At 38.9% G+C, this 20766-nt stretch overlaps 1 protein-coding gene across 6 annotated transcripts in view; it reads left to right on the forward strand.

Moving 5' to 3' along the window:
- Positions 1–6175, forward strand: part of zgc:110045 (uncharacterized protein LOC664755 homolog) — a 27486-nt gene extending 21311 nt beyond the window's left edge. For 4 of the 6 annotated variants that reach the window (XM_061745740.1, XM_061745738.1, XM_061745737.1 and 1 more), the window contains 5 exons: positions 74–115; positions 528–744; positions 1906–1958; positions 3122–3291; positions 4886–6175. In XM_061745740.1, the coding sequence (XP_061601724.1) occupies positions 74–115; positions 528–744; positions 1906–1958; positions 3122–3291; positions 4886–5243 (840 nt within the window). In that variant the 3' untranslated portion in view covers positions 5244–6175. The remainder of the gene's footprint in view (positions 1–73; positions 116–527; positions 745–1905; positions 1959–3121; positions 3292–4885) is intronic. The other 2 variants (XM_061745743.1, XM_061745741.1) reach the window with 2 other exon arrangements.
- Positions 6176–20766: the final 14591 nt, after the last annotated feature.

The following is a 20766-nucleotide window of genomic DNA, read 5'->3' on the forward strand; positions in this document are numbered from 1 at the left end:
GTTGTGTTTGAGTGGCATGTTGCAACATATTTGCACCAGCTAGTTATATACCAACATCTCATCTCCTTCTCAGGCTTTTGCAATTCCAGGCCAGTATGCTTTTGCACATCAAGATGTAAGTATGTCCATCTAAATGACTGACATCTGTCCTAATGATCAACTCCTGCCCACTCCCTCCAAGCCACCAATACACCCTCTATATGTGCCCCATTCTGCAGAGATGAAACGTCAGTAACCCTGATCTGTTGACACGACTAACACTAACACACACTAGCAGCATGCATTGATTGAAATGGAAATGAGGATAACGTTTATAATCAGTTGTAGATCTGTAGCCAGAAATTGTGACTGTATTTTCTGATGACTTCTGCTAGACGCCAGCATGCTCTCTGAGGGCAACGAATCTTTTCACACTGACACCATCTGTGATGTTTGTGAACTTCAAATTGGCTCTGTATTGTAGTGTTCAGCTCCTCTGAAATAATCCAGTTTGATTGGTTAGCTCTAACTTCCTTCCTACCCTGCAGTTGACCAAGCTTCACCAGTTGGCTATGCAGCATATCCCCCTCCCTTCCCTTGGGCAGAGCAACCCTACCTTCCCTGGTACGTACCCACGGCTCCCTGGGGGATGTCCATCTATCCCTCTGTCTGCACTCCTCTTCGAACCACACCATCAATACACTGCTGTCGCTTCAGCGGGGTTCAAGGATGTCTCCGATCGCTCCGAATGTAGCAGACTCTCAGGTCTATTTTCTTCTTTAGTAGCAGGTGGCTTTACAGAAATGTGCATATAAAAAAAAAAAGGCTTCTCATGTTTTGCACTGGGATTTCTATCTATTTGTGCAAGAAAATACGTTTTGATATTCAGCCACCAATCACCAACCTTGAGATTTAGCCCCTGAACTATTCCTAGTTGGAAACCTTATCTCACAGACAGAATAAGGCAAAGAAAGACAGCAGCTTTATCTCAGAGAGAAATGTGAAAAATGACAGAAATATTTACACGTAAGTAAATATTGAACAATTTCTCACTATTTCTCATTTCTTCCCAAATTTCATCTCCATTTGCCCAATTTTCCCCTTTTCAAAAAAAAAAAACAACAACCAACCAAATCCTTATCTCTCGACCCCCCATCCTCCACCTTTGCAACATTTCTCCCCCCAAATCTAACACTGTCTTGGCCGGCCCATCCCAGACCTCAACCACCCCACACACTCATATACGTATCTGCCACCACTAACTCGACGCATTACAGCATTTTGATTGTTCAGGCAAGTTTGGTGTGACAGATGCAGTAATCTCAGCTATGAAGTATGTTTTCTAACTGTAGGATAATGGAAATCTGTGCATTGAATACATGTATAATTATATGTATATACAGGACTGTCTCAGAAAATTAGAATATTGTGATAAAGTTCTTTATTTTCTGTAATGCAATTAAAAAAACAAAAATGTCATACATTCTGGATTCATTACAAATCAACTGAAATATTGCAAGCCTTTTATTATTTTAATATTGCTGATTATGGCTCACAGTTTATGATTAAGATTCCCAGAATATTCTAATTTTTTGAGATAGGATATTTGAGTTTTCTTAAGCTGTAAACCATGATCAACAATATTAAAATAATAAAAAGCTTGCAATATTTCAGTTGATTTGTAATGAATCCAGAATGTATGACATTTTTGTTTTTGAAATTGCATTACAGAAAATCACAATATTCAAATTTTCTGAGACAGTCCTGTATATGTAGAAGCAAACTTTTTTGTTATATAGTACCGCCAGGCTCTAGGTTTGTCTCTAAATAATGCTAATATTGAAAAAGTTGGAGCATTTGTCATGCCATGAAAGTGGAACACATTAGCACCATGCAGCTGTTACTGTTCCTTGTCCTACTTCGCAGGATTGGATGCTTCTCCCTCCACGAGCACACAAGAACTGGCAATACCTAATGATGTAAGTGCTATTGTTTGTGCTCACCCGCTAAAACCTGCATCCCAAATCATGCAGCTGACTTCATTAGCACTTTCTGGAAGGACGGCTGGGATGAAAAGTTTTTGGGGACACACACGCTTGCAGCAGCAGAGAGCAGTTTATCCTGTTACAGCACACGTGTTGGCAGAATTGTTGAATATCAACACACGTATACAGTCAGGAAAAAAACGTTTTTATTGCTATTAGCTATGTTGTTTTTGACAGTTTTGCATGGGAAATGAAGAAAAGGGGGTCATGCATTTCCAGTTTTATCTGCAACCAACAATCTAAGGGGAATAGTTTCTGAGAATAGGATGTTGCTGCCAACAGATAGATGAGTGAGACTGACACCACTCTCATGTCTGTGAGCCGCACAGCAGCCGGTCTGAAGCATAACAAGCAGACTGAGGGTCTGACGCTGTAAAGTTCCTGTTACATAGCTGTGTTAAATCAAAAGAAAACCAGCTCTCAAATAACAGCATGTAGCTTCTTCTTTTTCTTTGCTGCTGCAGTTGTCCATCACACACACACAGACACAGACAGACACACACACACGCTATTTTCTGGGTAGAAGAAGTGTCTTCTTGGAGTCTTGCTGTTACCAGGCAACATGCGTAGAGTCTTAAGAAGTCACGGCACCCAGTCATGAAACAGTCAAGCACATAACCTTCCCTGAAAGCGTAAATTGTCAGTCAACACCATACATGGGGTAAACAAGCAAGATTTGACGTGCTAATTACTGAGCGATGGAGGTGCCTGCTGGTGCGCAGAGCTGAGTGCTGTTTCTCCTGTTCCCAGTCTATCATGTTTACTGCAAAGATGAGAGCAAAATGTGTCCTCTCATCCATCAGAAATAACATGAATACAAAAAAAACCAAACACTCAAAATGATGACAGTTTACATAGAGTCAAAGTAATTGCTGTTGTGATGTGATACGACTGGGATATTGTCAGATTTCATCTTATTTAATGGGCGTAACGCACCGTGAAAATGTTACAATAACGCAGTGAGGACTGCTCAGGTAGCTATTATTCTGCTGTCACTCGGTTCCGTCTTGTTTTTTCATATCCAATTCCCCGAAAAAGCGTGGAAACATGAGCTCTGTGATGCTATTTTACATGTTTTCATCCTTCCACCCTTCTAGTTTATTGGCTGCATAATTGGACGACAAGGCAGCAAGATCAATGAGATTCGCCAGGTCTCTGGAGCTCACATCAAAATTGCCAGCGCCACTGATGGCTCCGCCATGCGCCAAGTCACGATCACAGGATCGCCGGCCAGCATCAGCGTTGCCCAGTATCTCATCAACGCCAGGTAAGATTACGCAGCGCTGCCACGTCCAGTGGTGCTTCACATTGCAGCCAGTTGATAAGACAGTCAAGCAGCATGAATTCAGCTGAATGAGGGCAGATTCTGAGTGTTCAGGGTGAGGCTGGATTTCTTCAGACTCACTGACTGCGTTTCCATGCAGTCAATAACCCTTTTAAAACCCGAATATTGGCAATAACCTGAATTTGCACGGCCATGTATTCACCACTAGGGCTGGGCGATATGGACCAAAAGTCATATCTCGATATTTTCTAGCTGAATGGCGATACTCGATATATATCAATATTTTTTCTGTGCCATAATTGGGGTTTCCCCCAAAGCATTATAGCATAGCATCTCTGTTAGCTTCATTTTTTTCTGAGGCAAATCCTTAAAAAAACAGTCAGTTTTAATACAAAGCCTCGTGCCAAATGTCACACAGGTACCTTTATTAACAGAGGTCTGCACAATATCAAAATGTATAAAACTAATGAAATAAAAATAAACTACCTGCATATATAGAATAAAAATACTTCTTGAATAAAATAAAACAAATATCCCTTTCCTGCATAACAATTAAATTAAAATAAACTGTGCAATTAATACAATGTAGACAGTAACAGAAAGACTTTTCCACTGAGGTTGACAGTTGTGCAAATGACAAAATATTTGTGCAAATCTCAAATAAAACATTCATGTCAATTTGTCACAAAATAAGCTATATCAAAATCATAAAAAAAATAAATGTTTTTTTTTTTTAAATCGATATAAACGATATTGTCTCGTACCATATCGCGTTTGAAAATATATCGATATATATTAAAATCTCGATATATCGCCCAGCCCTATCCACCAATAACCCCTTTGAATAACCCGAATTTGCTTATATTCAGGTTTTTAAAAACCCGAATATGACCCCTGGGTTACTCCTTTTAAAACCTGAATATTTGGTCATGTAAACGCCAAACGGAATATCCCCATCAAACGGAACAGGAATCTGTTTTCTGCGCATGTTCTGTTCGCAAGGAATCCTGGTCTTTTGAGTCCAGGAAGTTCTTCTAAACACGGAGAAACACAAGACCAGGAGGAGACTAATCACTTCATAAATGTAATGAAGGATATGAACATTTTGGCATTTGTAGACGGTAGAAAGTACCGGGATAGCCAGATTTACAAGAAGGTGAGAGAAAAGTTGCGCGAAGCAGCATTTGTTTTGAATTTGGATACAGGAAGAAGAAGCGAAAATGACGGGAATTGCGTCATGATGTTCTCCGTGCGTCGCTGGTTTGATCCAGATATCCCAAATGATTAATTACCATGTAAACGGAATATTCCGAAAGTTTCAGTAACCGGAATATTAGCAATAACCCGAATTTTGACTGCATGTAAACGTAGTCACTGATCTGTCCTCTTGACTACATTAAAATCCTTACTATGTCTGCTTTTTTTTTGGCTTTTTTTTTTAACATATTCCTTCTTTGATTCTCATGTTTTCTCCTCTCTCACCTCCCTTCTCCTTTGTCTCACCCATTCTCCCCCCTTTTCACTTTTCATCTTCTTCTCCTAAACCTTCACCACATCTCAACTCCCCAACCTGCAGCTTAGAGATGGCTAAATACACCATGCAGGCCGCTTCCTCGGCGGCCGGCGTTGATCTCATGAGCTTCTCCCAGTCTGCTCCCACTGCCTCCACTGCTGCTACTTCCATGGCTGTCCTGGCGGCCAGCAGCCAAGCCCCCACCACCATTAACGTCCACTCTCCTTCCACCTTACCAGCCATGCAAAACCCACACTACGCCGTCCCAGTTTCCAGCCTGCTTGGCATGAAAACTCTCCCTCTCCTGGCTGTCCATCCAGCTGCTGCTTCCAGTCTAGCGCAGGGTTTAAACCCTTACACCGCAAAACTTCCGACCTCCGGCGTCAAAAAATCAGAGCGGCAGAAGTTCGCTCCCTATTGATGCCAGCTTGTTAGCTCGAGTCGATGTGGCCGTGCTGATAAGACATTATTAAAAGATAGCAGATAATTTAACATTACCACTCTACAGTAGCTTACGCCAGAAAGTAAGTTTTTTCCAGTGCAGCATCTGTTTTCATAAACCAAGAGGATATTAGACAGACACCGAAATGACAGAAAACATATCTTCAATTCAATTAAACGAGGCTGCAGAGGTGCATATTAATTGTATATTTTCACATGGACGTGCATAACAATGTGGGTAACTCAGGCTTGTATTTGTATCCAGGGAAAATGTGTTTTTCAAATGGATTCAGGTTCCAAAGCTTTATAAGAACACTTACTCCTGGAGATGTGTTTCCATGATCCATATGTTGACTTAGTTTTCTATCCGTGTTGCTAGTTTTTATTAGAAAAAAATGCAAATTAGCATGTAAGATTTCTTTTTTTTTGTTTTTTTGGCAGCAGGCTGTAAAAATATTTGTCTTGTACAATAGAAGTCAGTGTGTTAAGTAATTTTTTTTTAACAAGGAATGCTCCTCTCTTCTGTCATGTGTCCCCCTCTCTTTCACTATAGGCTCTCATCAGTGTAAACAGGCCAGGGTGTTCTGTAGTAGCGTTGCACTGTTGCAGCTCTGATGGGATTATCTTAAAGCCACAAAGGATTCTAGTGGATTTCCTTCTACCAAGTAAATCCCGTAGAGCAGTACTGGCTTGACTCATTTACTTGTTCTGTGCACTGGCTTGTATCTTGTTTGTTCACCGGCGTAAACAAGAGAAATGCTTCAACTTTCAGCATCTGAAATGAGCACTCATCAGTTATTGTAAGGAATATTTTATTGATGTGTTTTTCTGATGTGGGTCTACCCTTGAACAATGCAGATTTGCAATATTTGTAAATGAAATGAGTTTGAAATAAATGGAACTTTTTATGAACGCAGATGGGTTTTTTGGTTTCCTTTTCTTCCTTAAAAACAGTCTTAAGCACAGTGTTTCTTTACTTTATTCTAGGGCTGGGTATCGATTCAAATGTCAAGAATCGATTCGATTTTGATTCTTAATATTCAGAATCGATTATCATGATTCGATTCGATATTGATTTGGCTTAGTGTTATTTAAAATGTTTTTTTGAGCTGTTGCCTGGATTATATGACTGTAAAATAACTAGTGAAATAATAATTTCACAATAATTATTGTGAAATAACTAAGAAATAAATAACTCAAACAGGCCTTTCAATATCCATTTAAAGTGCAAAAAAGAAAGAAATTGCAACAGTTCATGCAGTAAACAAATCATTTTAGCTTATCTATTTATTCTGTCACCACAAACACATATTGCCATGAAGCAACTGGCATTTTTCAGAAGTGTCATGACAAACTACTGGGATTAAAGTTCACCTGGCAAAAATGATGGAAAAAAAAAAAAAATCGATCTTTAGACATAAGAATCGATTTTTAGGAATTAATATGAGAATAGATTTAGAATCGGAAAATCGATTTTTTTCAACACAGGCCTACTTTTTACTGACTCCTCTGTCTCTTCATTTAAAAGCACAGACTAAGAATGTATTTCTTGTTTAATGGTCTCTGACTAATCCATGGATCAGCATCAGAATGTCATCAAGGCCTGGACAGGTCTGTTAATGACCCATTTGTTTGAATCAGGTGCACTGGTGCAGGTCACATCTAACACATCCAGCGCAGTGGACAAACACATCTGTATAGACAAGTTAAAAGGACGCGCCACAATGGAAAACACACACAAATGCAATGAAACAAGACAGCTATGGCCCGTTTCAGTCAAAAGACTAACTTGTTTTTAACAAAGTTCTTTCGGTTTCAGAGTTGGTTCAGAGTTTGTTCTGTCAACTCCAAGTATGTTGACCCTGAGTAACAGCGGCAGTAAAAAGGAACCGATACCGTGATTCACCAATGCCAGTGCATAGCCAGAACCAATCCTGTTGTAGTTTCATATCATAAATATGAGCAAATATTCAGACTAAAATGTAACCTGGCTGCTTCAGGGAAGAAGTGAGGGTTGACGTCAGAGAAAAGGGCAGAACGTGTGAATGTAGGTGAATTGATATGTTTAGCAACCACTTACGATATCGACGTGAGAAATGAATGTAGATGTTGTCATTATTCACTGGCATGTAGCTGCAATCCTGGGAGCAAAACAGGAACGTAGGAGCCGTTGAGGATGATGTATGAAGCATACTTCAGACAAATAGCTCGAAGGTAACGGGCTCGGTTGCATCCACTTTGAAAACATTTCGGAGGAACGGAAAGATCAAAAAGGAAAAATCAGTCAAGGAGGCTCGATGGGAATATGGGTGCATGAATAACCCTGACCCTGAAGGGACATGTCCTGGCTCACTGAGGGAGAGCAGGACACTAATAAAGCAATGTTACAATTAATGACATCAACTTTTAAATCATGTTGATTACCTGATGACTTTGTGGCTTCTGAAAAAAAAGTGTGTTTTAAAAAAATGAATTAACTTTTTAATAGAAGAGAATTAGGTTTGTTCAGTCTCACCGTCTTTATCAAGAAAATTGACATTTGCTAATAAATAATAGCTAATGAAGTTGGTAGGCCAAGGTATTTTGTGTGTGGACTTACTGTGGATGATATTTGTGGTCATGTGACAAAAAAAAAGACCAAAAAAAGAAGAAATGTTCTTAAAAAAAGTACAAGTCCTGGCTGGTTTGACCACATTGAACTATACAGGACTGTCTCAGAAAATTTTAATATTGTGATAAAGTTCTTTATTTTCTGTAATGCAATTAAAAAAAACAAAAATGTCATACATTCTGGATTCTTTACAAATCAACTGAAATATTGCAACCCTTTTATTATTTTAATATTGCTGATTATGGCTTACAGTTTAAGATTAAGATTCACAGAATATTCAAATTTTTTTTTTCCTTAAACTGTAAGCCATGATTGATCAGCAATATTAAAATTATAAAAGGCTTGCAGTATTTCAGTTGATTTGTAATGAATCCAGAATGTTTGACATTTTTGCATTACAGAAAATAATGAACTTTATCACAATATTCTAATTTTCTGAGACAGTCCTGCATATCTATTCAGATCTCCGATAGACTTTCCTGACCCAAATGCAACAAAGTTAAGACGTATCCAAAATCTGCGTTATAAGATCGATTTTCTGATTTAATTGAACATGTTTTGGCTTCGTGAAGGAACTCAGGGAACGTTGGAGTAAACCTGCTCTTGACCGGGTTTACTTCACAGTTACCATGGTAACAGACTCTGGGTCACCTCGGTTTCTGAAACCGCCTCATCTGAACCCTCTTGCTCGGGGTCAAGTAGGCTCGCTTTGTGAAAACCTGAGATCAGCTTCAACATACTCAGAGTTTCAACTTAACTCACCTTCTGAAACGGACGCCGGGTGTTGGGAGATAAACTGTTTAAGGAGGACTGAGGCAACGTGGACGACCGTCTTGTGGTCTGAAGCAGATTAAGCCACAAATGTTTGGAGTTTAGTCCTCAATTGAATACACTGAACGACAACGTGAAACACCATTCAGAGAGTTCTGATTTACAGCGTTTACATCTTCTTTAACGGGGTTTTTGTTTTACTGTGCTCATGAATATAGAAAATAAACCCGAAAAAACCCGAAACACACCCGAAAATAAACCCGAATCACACCCGAAAAATACCTGAAAAAAACCCGAAACACACCCGAAAAAAACCCAAAAAAAACCAGAAACACACCCTAAAATAAACCCGAAAATAAACCTGAATCACACCCGAAAAATACCTGAAAAAAACCCGAAACACACCCGAAAAAAAAACAAAAAAAAACCCGAAACACACCCTAAAATAAACCCGAAAAACACCCGAAAATACACCCGAAAAAAACCCGAAACACACCCAAAAAAAACCTGAAAAAACCCGAAACACACCCGAAAATAAACCCGAAAAAACCCGAAACACGCACGAAAATAAACCCGAAAAAACCCGAAACACACCCGAAAAAAACCCGAAAAAAACCCTAAACACACCCGAAAATAGGTGCGTTTAGACAACTGCAACTTAGATTCAATGTCCACAGAGCTGTAAAAAGCCAGAGACTCCTGTCCGCCATCAGCAGACGACAGACATGTCCCCACCAATCCCCAGCTTCTGCTGAACTGTCCCCATCAGTTTTTGAGGGGACAAAAAAAAGAAAAGAAAAACATCTATTTGGGGACCCATTTAAAAAAAGATATGCTAATGTGATTGACTTTAATTTTTTCCTGCTGACAGACTGGTTCTGGTGGTAATTTGCATGATAACCCATCAAGTGAACGTGCCGACTGCTGAGGTGAAGCTGCTCGGGTGTGTATCTGATGCAGCGACAAGACATGTGGACAAAAAGGAGCTAACGATAATGAAGAGTGTTACTTGATGAAAATGATATGTTTCTCTATTGATAACGTGATGTGGGAGGCGGGGGGTTGTTTAAACCTTTATCGTTAATCCTTTCAAGTCTGACATGAAATTATCAACAGAAAATCTTTTTTTTCTTTTCATTTGAAGTTTTTAGTTTATATTGAAATTAAAAAACAGTCCCAATTTTTGTCTTTAACATCAACAACAGTTTCTAAATTATCATTTTTGTGTCATTATCAACCGGTCCCAAACTCTGATAAATGCAGACAACTTCAGACATCAAGTCAAAACAAATAAAACAAATAAACTAATGATTTTTACAAGATATGAAAGGGCTTGGGGGGAGTTGGGAATGGAAATATGTGTATTTGTGAATAAGATTGTACACAGATTTATAAAAATTCACATCGTTATTAATGTCTGCTTTCACATATAGATAAATACAGAGATTTAAGCTGAATTTTAGGGTATACCATCATTTATATTTATAAAATTCTTACTATTAATTTGTGCAACCTTTAACTATGTCAACTTTTTTCTTTTCTTTCATATCTAATAACGAGGTCCAACTGAAAAAGATTTAATTGAGTTCAAGGGGTAGGAGTTCATAAGCTTTTTACTTCTTCCCACTCCTTTTTTGAGCACGACACATTTTCTATTATATTTATATATATATATATATATATATATTAATTCTCGTCTACTTTGTCTACAATGGTACATTAATTATTTAGTCATTATTATTATTGTTCTTTTTTATGTTTTTGATTTATTGTTCTGCTGTTTTATTTATTCATTTATTTTTTTGGTGCTAATGTTTGAAATAAAAGAAATCAAGACTAAACATGCAATCACAAGATCCGGACTGGTGCAGGTTAAAATGACGGCCATCGGCGCTGCTGGCCTACAGGGTGCTGATGAAAATTGGGCTCTCGTTGGTCTAAGGAGGAGAGGAGAAACACCCGTCTGTAGGCAGAGAGAGAAAAGGGCAAAAGCAAGAGACTAGGACTGAGATTAAGATGTTAGGATTCACTATTCTGTGTTCAGGAGACCGGGTTCAAGCTGTTTTATCACGCTGGGATGGGAAGAGAGACGAGTCGGAGCTATCTTACAAGAGGTGAAAAGGAAGTCAGAGTGACGAAACTGACGAGAGGAATTTAAGTTGTGATGTTCAATTTCGTTAGTGTTTGAGCTCCACAGGTGGGATGTGAGTCAGAAGAGACAGAGACGTTTTGGAGAGAGGTAGATGAAGTGAAGGAGAGGATCCCCGGTGATGAAAGAGTGGTTACCGGGGCAGACTTCAATGCACACGGAGGTGATGAGGAAGTGATGGGAAGGTTTGATTAGAGGAAAGCAGAAGGACAGATGAGGGTAGACCTCAGGTGAACTATGAGAGCGGAGGTAGGAGGATTCAGGTGAACTAGATCTTTTATAGACGACATAACCTGAAGGAAATAACCTGCAGCGACTGAAAAGTAGGAGTAGCTGAGTGTAGCCAGAGACAGAGAAAGTGGTGGAAGATGAAAAAGGAAGACTTGTGTTTTTTTCAGAGAAGGGAGGAGGCTCTGGGTGGTCAGGAGACATGTGAGGTGTCATCTGGTTGGGAAGTAGAGAAGGAGACTTGGTGTAGGACTCGTAGGGATATCGTCCATGTTCCAGACCAGATATCAGCACCACTCAAGGTGACAAACTTGCTTATCATTTTTGAAAATATCTGTCTATAGATGATATTTTGGTATGATAACCTTCCTGAGTGGCAGCTGGATCATAGTTATCAGCTCATGAAGTTACCACCCCCTTCAGAAAATTACATTTTAGATGCTTGTTTATAAAACTAAGCTGGTTCCTCATCTCATTGTTATGTTCTTTAAAAAACTCTTTTTTCATAGGAGCCTAATGATCTAGTTTAAGGCTCACAATGACCTGTAACAACAATATAGTATGGGTATATAATACATTTCCTGAATCCTTATGGTCCTGTGAGTATTTCAGTTTTTGTATTTTGTGTCTCTGTTGTTCCTAGTTGACACAGGGCTAAAAGATATATATCTTTTAGGCGAAAATTGTGTAAAAATGTGTGTTGTTTATAGTTTAAAGAGCTGCACTGACCTCTATGTTGGTCAGAAAGATTCACATCTTAGCTTGAATGAATGCTCTAAAGGTCTCCTTTAAAATGATACCAAAGACAATATTGTGAAACATTGACAGATGTCCTGTACATGAGTCTAAACCAGGATATGCAGCAGCATCTAAAATGTAATTTTCTGAACTTCATGAGCTGATAACTATGATCCAGCTGCCACTCAGGAAGGTTATCATACCAAAATATCATCTATAGACATGGATCTTTAAAAAAATCACAAGCAAGTTTGGTCACCTTGAGTGGTGCTGACAAGTGAAATTTTGGGCTCTGGCCCCTGGACTAATAGGGATGGAGATGTATTATATATGTATTGGCAGGTCTCAAAAGTGTGATGGAGGATGAAGTGAGTACTTTGAAGATATGATGAATCAAATCAAATCAAACTTTATTTATATAACACTTTTCATCTAGAAGTATTGCAAAATGCTTTACTTAATAAAATCAACATTTAACATAGAAAAACTCACACACTCATGGTTAAAAACACACATCTGGTCATTTTCACACACGTCCTCACTTTAATACCCACACAGCACACATACACACTAAAACATAATTATGAACATCATAAATAAACATCATAAGTACACTGAAAAAACTCAAAATCTTAACAAGAATATTTGTCTTATTTTTAGTTAAAATGTCTCATTTTTAGTCAAAAAAATCTCATACTTAAAACAACAATTTTCACCTGTTTCAAGTAGATTTTCACTTAAAATAAGTAGAAAAATTTGCCAGTGGAACAAGATTTTTTTGCTTGTAATGAGAAGATAAATCTTGTCCCACTGGCAGATTTTTCTACTTATTTCAAGTGAAAATGTACTTGAAACAGGTGAAAATTGTCAAATAAGTTACTTGCTTTAAGTGTAATGAGATTTTTTGACTAAAAATGAGACATTTTAACTAAAAATAAGACAAATATTCCTGGTAATATTTTGACTTTTTGCAGTGTAAATACCTGGCTTGACCCTGAGGTGAGGAACGATATCTTGGGGATTTATCCACACCAGGAACCCCCCACCACTGACCAATGAGGGCGTCACCACGGGACTCCCCAGCGACCCCGACCAGGCCGATCGCCACGGCAACGACCCCACAGGCCGAGTAGGCAGAGTCCCCATGAGGAAAAAGCACTGGAGTTAATTTATGGAAAAGTAAAAACAACATTAAAATAAACCTAATAACAAAAAAAAGGGGAAAATGAAAGTGAAAAAAGAGAAGTGACCATTGTAAACCAGGAGGCAGCAAAGATTAATAAGGCTGAAGTCAGGAGGGCAGAGAAGAGGAAGAGGAGTGGTCCTGATGATATGGAGGTGTAGAAGTGTCAGGGAGAAGTGGCAATCGAGTTTTCAACTCGGATATTCAACAAGCGTTTGGAGAGCGAGAGGAAACCTGAGGAATTGAGGAGAAGTGTGCCGGTGCAGATGAATAAAGGTGTTGAGTCATACAATGAAGTTATGGGAAGGAATAGTGCAGGCTAGACTACAGGCAGACGTGAGCATTTGTGAATCCTCACTCTGAAGATGTTGATGGAGAAGCACAGAGGAGGTCAGAGGGAGTAATATCATCTTTGAAGACCGTAAGAAAGCAAGAGAGGAGCTTGGTGTTTTATAGGAAGTCTAAGTAGCACAGAACTACGTGAGAGTGTTGCAGGACATGTACGGGAGCTGTAAGACAGTAGTGAGCTGTGCTGTAGGTGTGACAGATGAGTTTAAGGTGGACGTGGAGGAGGTTCTGGAGGTTCACCCTGGAAAGGAGATGAATGAATTACCTGCAGCAAGACACAATACATGTGCATGAATGAGAGGAACCCAGGTAGAACGGTGAGAACAGGGAGCAGAGATAAAGAAGCTGGAGGATTTTAAGTGTTTCATCAGTCCAGACCAACGGAGAGTGGAAAAGAGGTGAAGGAGGTACAGTAATCTTTGGGAATAGGATCGGGAATGAATACATCAAAGGTTAGGTGTCTTGTTGAGAGAAAGCCAGAGAGGCCGGATGAGAACAGCCGAGAGGAGAAACCACAGATGAGATCTCAGAAATACATGTTTAAATGATGATACATCTGGCATTAAAGGGTTCATTGATTTTAAGGTTCTGTTATTAGTTTTTAAATCTCTTAACGGTCTCGGGCCTTCTTATCTGTCTGATCTTTTACCCTATAAACCCTGGCGGACCCTGAGGTCGTCCGGCTCCGGCCTTTTAATCATTCCCAAAATCAGAACCGTAACCCACGGTGAGCCATCATGTCACTACTACGGCCCACGTCTGTGGAACAACAACCTCAGGGCTGCAGAGACTGTTGATGCTTTTAAAAGCTCAAGACCCCCCTATTTAATTAGCTTTTAGCTGATTCCTTTTAGTCTTTCTCGTATACCCTTGTTTTAAACTAGCTGTTCTTGTTGTTTTAACCCAGGTCTTATGGTTTTAAGTTGTTCTTATGCTTGTTTTAGCAGGTTGTGCTTTCTAGACCTACTTTTAGGATTTTATGTTATACTTTTATACTTTTTTCGTGTGTATTTTAACCTCATAGCCTATCTTATCCTGCTTTCTTTATCCTGCATTATTAAGTTTTATGTTTTATGTAAAGCGCTTTATGTTGCATTTTTTTACACCGCAAAAACTCAAAATCTTACCAGGAATATTTGTCTTATTTCTAGTTAAAATGTCTCATTTTTAGTCAAAAAATGTCATTACACTTAAAACAAGAGTCATTACCAGAAAGATAACTTGTTATTTGCCAATTTTCACCTGTTTCAAGTATATTTTCACTTGAAATAAGTAGAAAAATCTGCCAGTGGGACAAGATTTATCTTCTTATTACAAGCAAAAAAATCTTGTTCCACTGACAGATTTTTCTACTTATTTTAAGTGAAAATCTACTTGAAATGGGTGAAAATTGTTGTTTTTTCCAGTGATGAGCCTTGTTTTAAGTGCAATGAGATTTCTTTTGACTAAAAATGAGACGTTTTAACTAGAAATAAGACAAATATTCTTGTTAAGATTTTGAGTTTTTGCAGTGTATTTGCATGAAAAGCGCTATACAAATAAAGATTGATTTGATTTGATTTGACTTGTTTCACTATAAGAAGAAAAAAGGGGTAGATTTGTGACTATAAAGTCCAAATTTAAGCAAAATTAAGCTGGCAGAAAGGAATTTACTTCAATGTTGTGTTATGGCTCTGGAAGAACTCTGGAAACTTTATTAAAGAAAAGACTTTTCAAATCACAACCGAAATGATGCATATCTGAGGTATAATTAAAGAGCTTCACAGTCTGCTGAATTTACTTATTTTTTTCCTTTTTGCAAATTATGAGCACAGTGTCCTCAGGGCGTAAGACAAAATGTACCATCTGTCTTATTATCAGCATACAGTTCAAAAGGCACCATCTGGGATGGTGTGGCACCGCAACACGGCACGTGCAACCTAAACATCCTTTCAGTTTCACTGCAGAATTCATTTGCAGAAACCGTTCACGGTGCTAGCGCCGAACCTTTTCGTAGATACGAAACAAAATCTGGTCCTGCCTCTGAACTCAAGTTCATTTGATATGGAGCAACATGCAGATTTTTGCATATTTACGCTTCAGATTATGCTTCTGAAAATGTCACTGTGTTGATTAAATTGGCTCAACACGCTTGTCTGGTGTCGGGTCAGCAGGTGAAGGAGTGCACACCAGCTGAAACACAAATTGCTGACCAATTTTCAAAAACACAAAGCAAAGTAAAAGTGCCATGAATGATTCAGTTGGTGAAGGTTAACTTTGTCTGCGGATTGATTTGTTGGAGCTACAGAAAAAGTACAAAGTTTGAGGGCTAACAAACTCAAAATACACAATATTACAGGTGTAAGTGCGGCTTCAGAGTTTGCGGCTGAGCCTTGTGGAGTCGGATTCCATCAGGTTTGATAGCTGATAAAGAGATCTTTCCAGTTACAGAGATAATACGGTTGTCTGCAGCAGAGTTTAGTTGATATGGGGAAACGCATCTTCGCTCCACTGCATTCACAATTAAATCATATTTACAAATTTGCCTCAGTTCAGTGAGTTTAGCAGGCATTTGTGTATAAACAGCTATCAATAGGGTTGAGGTCTGCACGTTTCCCGGGGCCGTTGTCACTCGTTCCTTTCTCTCTGAGCCGTTCTGTTGTGGATCTGCTGGCCGGCTGGAGATCATCGTCCTGTCACGTGACCCAGTTTGGACCGAGCCTTAGCCGCCCTGCAGATTGTCTTGCATTTAACTCGGGATTACTTTGGTAAACAGGTAAACCCCTCCATCACGGTGCTTGACAGTTGGTGGCTGTTTGTGGTGATTTGCCGTGTGATACGGCCAGATCTCTCCATCCAGGTCTCGTCTGTCCAGAGGACATTGTTTAAGCAGCCTTGTGGTTTACTTAGTTTATGTTTGCAGCCACAAGCCTTACACTGCAAAAACTCAAAATCTTACCAGGAATATTTGTCTTATTTCTAGTTAAAGGAGCATGAGGCAGGATTGAGGCAGGATTTATGAAAAAAATCTGTATACATTTTAAGTTTTCTAGTAATAATGTCAGATGAAGCGTTCCAAACCAAAAAGAATGATTCCTCTAGTGTATCTCTCCGTTGCCTTGAACAGGCTGTGTGCTGCAAAATGTACTGCAATTGTGACCGGAATTTCCCGCGCTGGGCTCCGGATGTGACGTCACATGACGCTGCATGCGCGTTCTCCCCGTTCTCCCGTGCCGGCTTCACTGTTGGCTGCAGTATCCCCAACGGCCGTCGTGGTGAAGGGTGGCGCTAGAGAGTCTCATTTCTTAAAAGGAGCCTCATGCTCCTTTAAATCAGAAAATCAATCAGATTTTGGAGACGTCGTAACTATGTTGCATTCGGGTCAGGAAAGTCTATCGGAAATCTGAATAGATACTTCAATATGGTCAATCCAGCCAGGACTTGTACTTTTTTTAAGAACATTTTTTCTTTTTTTGGTGTCTTTTTTTTTTTGTCACATGACCACAAATAGTAAGTCCACACACAAAATCAGTTTTCATTACCAGAAAAATAACTTGTTATTTGACAATTTTCACCTGTTTCAAGTACATTTTCACTTGAAATAAGTAGAAAAATCTGCCAGTGGGACAAGATTTATCTTCTCATTACAAGCAAAAAAATCTTGTTCCACTGGCAGATTTTTCTACTTATTTTAAGTGAAAATCTACTTGAAACAGGTTAAAATTGTTGTTTTTCCAGTGATGAGTCTTGTTTTAAGTGTAATGAGATTATTTTGACTAAAAATTAGACATTTTTATGGAGCCCCTCTGGTGACATTTGAAAAAAATAAAATAATGCGTGGCCACGCATTAATAACTCGTGGCCACGAGATAATCAATGCGTGGCCGCGAGTTATTAATGGGTTGCATTATTTTATTTTTTTCAAATGTCACATGTTATTACTACACTTGCCATGACAATACTCTTGCTCTTTAATATAAATAGACTATAATTACCATTATTAATGATGAATAACCATCCCACCAAGGAAGTTGCATCCACGAAGTCCAGACAGTAGATTATAATGCCATCCACGAGATACATAACTCGTGGCCACGCATTGATTATCTCGTGGCGACGAGATATTAACTCGTGGCCATGAGTTATTAATGCGTGGCCACGAGTTATTAATGCGTGGCCACGCATTATTTTATTTTTTTCAAATGTCACCAGAGGGGCTCCGTACATTTTAACTAGAGATAAGACAAATATTCTTGTTAAGATTTTGAGTTTTTGCAGTGTACTGCTGTTTTTAGGACTTTCTACCGGCAGCTCTTCAAAATAAGCTGCACAGTATTTTTAATTCTTCTCTCCAGAAGTGCATCTAACATACCAACTGAAGCCTGTGGAGCCTGAGATGCAGCTGAGATGTCTGGCTTGGGTCTTTGTAATTTCTGAGCATTTCACGGGCTGACCTTGAGGCTGAACTCTGAGGAAGACTGGCGAGAGTCTTGAATATTTTCCACTTCTGAGTAATCTTTCTTACTTTATAACCCTTCCCGGACTGATAGGCCGCAACAGTTGCTCCTCTAAAATGATTGCAAACTCACACTCGAATGCTTCCGACTGGAAAATTGACAAAAGAAGAGATTGGCGTTTACTGAAGAATAACGAATCAAGTATATTCGATCAGGAGCCACCTGGCTATTTAGCCTCTTAATTCCCATAGACACAGCCAGGTTCTTCTTAGTCTTTTACATATTGGATTTATTTTTGGTAGAGATATACTGCCATGTTGCATCTGAAGTAGTATTTATTGGACCTGACATTTAGCATAGAGTCAGCCAGAAAAATAGACTTTGTTTTTCTCTGCAGAGGTATTAAGGGCAACCCAGGATGGAGATCAATCACATTAAATTACATTTACATTGAAGTAATGTAGAGTAACAGCAGCTTTTGTCAACACATTTTGACGGGTGCACAAAGATGAGACTGGACCGGCCCAGGGTGTCATGGAGGCAGTTTACTGATGCCAAAGGTCACAAAGTGTTCCTGCTCGGCTTGTTTTCCACCTGCACTCTCTGGGAACAACAGAAGCAACCTCAGACTCAGAGTAAATATTCAACACAAGCTGTAGCAACATTCTCCGGGGTCTGCAAAAAGAACAAGTTAACTTCTAGCTGTCCACCCGAGCATGCTGCTAATGGGCACATGGGGTACCGTTGCGTTTCTCTGTGTTCTCACTGCCCCTCGCTGTTATTCTCCGCCCCCCCCGAGTGAAGCTGACTTCACCCCATTTTCAGCGTGAAAACTCTGAGAGGTGGGCACTTCTGTTCCGCCTGATCTGCCGAGCACGGGTAGCGAGGCATGTGGGCCATTTCCACAGCGGGGCTCAAAATGCTGAAGTGGAGATAATCAATAGTTAATGGGTGGAGAAATGTAATGACAGTGAAGGATGACATTTCAACCTCGGGGAAGGTGTAGCTGCAGAGAACAGTGTATGCTGATGTGTGCCTAGGGCTGTAGCGGATCCACACTCAGTTTCTAATGCCATATTAATGATTTCCTTTCTGAACTTGTTATAGGCAGGAATGAGGGACCCATTAGTGGAGCCAGCTGCCGTTGCACAGTCTTAAAAACAAATATTTAGAGGCAATAAATACACACATATATATATATATATATATATATATATATATATATATATATATATATATATATATATATATATATATATATATATATATATATATATTAAAAAATGGCATAATCACTTGAAAGAGCAGAGCAACCGTTTGCTAAACCTGTGCTGCTTAATTGTGTTTTACAGTATTTCCGCTGGTCAAGGTCTCCAGGAAACAAATATAATCCTTCAAGTAAAGACATTTTCCACAAATTATGCAGTAAATACAGCTAGCTTTGTTAGTTTTTTTTTAGATCTATGTATGTGGGAGTAATTGCAGAGTCCTTACCACTGGGATTGTAACCACTGGGATTTATTTGCTGTGTTCAGATGTCTGAGCTCCTTTACTCCAAATCAAAAGCAATATGTCGCGATGTCAGACAAGAAGTTAATAGTTTTGATCATTTTCAAGAGGATTACATTATTTTTTGTCCTATTTTTATACTGAGATAAATAGTTTTCACAGAAGCATGGATGCTATGTTACATGACTGCATGTTATTCCAGCAACTGTGTCAAAATGAACTAAATGAAAAAATACAGATCAGGCAAAACTCAGTTTGTTCAGGTGAAATGTTTCATTTCTGGCCTGTTCAAAGGATCACTTCAATAATTTGATACGGTCACCCTCAGAGAGGTAGAGTAGACCTGTATTTCATTCTTCTTTTTCACTACACACATTGGACGGCCTGCCTTCCTCACCTGCAAATTAAATTTACTTTGAACTGTATTTCTTCTTAGACACTATAAACCCAAGATATTTTTGGATGTCTCGTCTTTATGTTGATGCTGATTTATGGTTCTGCGTTAAATTGACGCACAACGTACGTGAAGAAAGAAAGAAAGAAAGAAAGAAAGAAAGAAAGAAAGAAAGAAAGAAAGAAAGAAAGAAAGAAAGAAAGGAAGGAAGGAAGGAAGGAAGGAAGAAGGAAGGATGGAAGGAAGGAAGAAAGGAAGGAGGAAGGAAAAAAGAAAGGAAGAAAGGAAGGAGGAAAGGAAAAAAGAAAGGAAGAAAGAAGGAAGGAAGAAAGGATGGAAGGAAGAAAGGAATAAAAGAAGGAAGGAAATGAGCCAGAAAGAAAGAAAGAAAGAAAGATGGAAGGAAGGAAGAAAGAAAGAAAGAAAGGAGGAAAGGAAGAAAGAAAGAAAGAAAGAAAGAAAGAAAGAAGGAAGGAAGGAAGGAAGAACGAAAAGAGGAAGGAAGGAAGGAAGGAGGAAAGGAAAAAAGAAAGGAAGAAAGAAGGAAGGAAATGAGCCAGAAAGAAAGAAAGAAAGAAAGAAAGAAAGAAAGAAAGAAAGAAAGAAAGAAAGAAAGAAAGAAAGAAAGAAAGAAAGAAAGAAAGAAAGAAAGAAAGAAAGAAAGAAAGAAAGAAAGAAAGATAAATTCCCATTGATGACGTTTAGTATTATTTAGTATCTTTTAGAGCAGTGATTTGGCTCCAAAGACTGAATGTGGTGATAGATTTATAGTTACAAAGGTGGAGTTGAATTGGTATTTTTTTATCGTTATCGGGATAAATGGCAGAAATGATCGTGATACATTTTTTAGTCCATACCGCCCATCCCTAATATATATATATATATATATATATATATATATATATATATATATGACATGCGATGTTGTTTCCTTCTGATGATACTTTAAAGTAGTGTTGCCAGCGAGAACAGCGAGCAATAAACTGTTTCAATTGTTATTTTGTCCGATTCGTCCTGCAAACACACCTTCACGTGTGCAATAGTGAGGATCATTGTCATTTTTTATTTTATCAAGATTCTTCCCATATTCTCTGATGGGCGCAGGTCAGTCAGGTATCCATAACCTCAGCCATGCC

Source organism: Cololabis saira, chromosome 17, assembly GCF_033807715.1.
Source record: "Cololabis saira isolate AMF1-May2022 chromosome 17, fColSai1.1, whole genome shotgun sequence".
NCBI classification, from domain to species: domain Eukaryota; kingdom Metazoa; phylum Chordata; class Actinopteri; order Beloniformes; family Belonidae; genus Cololabis; species Cololabis saira.